The sequence below is a fragment of the Penaeus monodon genome, chromosome 29 (assembly GCF_015228065.2).
Source record: "Penaeus monodon isolate SGIC_2016 chromosome 29, NSTDA_Pmon_1, whole genome shotgun sequence".
NCBI classification, from domain to species: domain Eukaryota; kingdom Metazoa; phylum Arthropoda; class Malacostraca; order Decapoda; family Penaeidae; genus Penaeus; species Penaeus monodon.
Genome location: NC_051414.1, coordinates 37,959,823 through 37,960,434, shown reverse-complemented (window position 1 = coordinate 37,960,434; position 612 = coordinate 37,959,823). Strand labels below are relative to the sequence as shown.

At 40.7% G+C, this 612-nt stretch overlaps 1 protein-coding gene across 3 annotated transcripts in view; it reads right to left on the bottom strand.

Moving 5' to 3' along the window:
• LOC119592241 (phosphatidylinositol 4-kinase alpha-like) overlaps positions 1–612 on the bottom strand; it is a gene marked incomplete at its 3' end in the record, with an annotated part of 26,480 nt that overhangs the window by 4,970 nt on the left and 20,898 nt on the right. For all 3 annotated transcript variants that reach the window (XM_037941074.1, XM_037941076.1, XM_037941075.1), the window contains 2 exon segments: positions 143–326; positions 489–612. In XM_037941074.1, the coding sequence (XP_037797002.1) occupies positions 143–326; positions 489–612 (308 nt within the window).

The window sequence follows — 612 nt, the reverse complement described above, 5'->3', positions numbered from 1 at the left end:
TAGTATAACAGAAATTAAACAGACCATAATGCAAATTAGTGCCTTTTTATCACTTTTCCTTTCTTCCCAATAATTGCAATAAAATCCCCTTCCACAAAACCCCGACAAATATCAGAGAGTAACAATAAACACATCTACTTACCTTGAATGAGGGCAAGAGCACACGACAGCAAACGAAAACGTGTGCCAATGGCACCAATGTGGCGGTTTATCTTGGAATCTGGATTTCCAACAGTCATATGCAGTGTCCTATGAAACATGCATGCAAACATGGCCACCTGGGCATCACTGTCGTATTTTGCAATTTCTATTCGCTCACTGATGAACTGTCGGAAGAAGATGAAGGAGATACAGATATTACAAGCTTCTTTTCTGTTACATATGTTGGTGCAGAGGAAATCATACATTAGGTAACCAATCCATTACAACAGTGACTTGGCAAGGAAATATAGCTGTGCAGTATGACAAAACTAAATGAGATACATTACCTTTATCCATATGTCATGTGGGCCAACTTGAGGCACCTTAGGCTCAAGATTACAACCTTCATAAGCTGCAAGGGGATTCACTTCATCAATCTGACGAGAGAACAGGCCCAAGCGCCGAGCAACA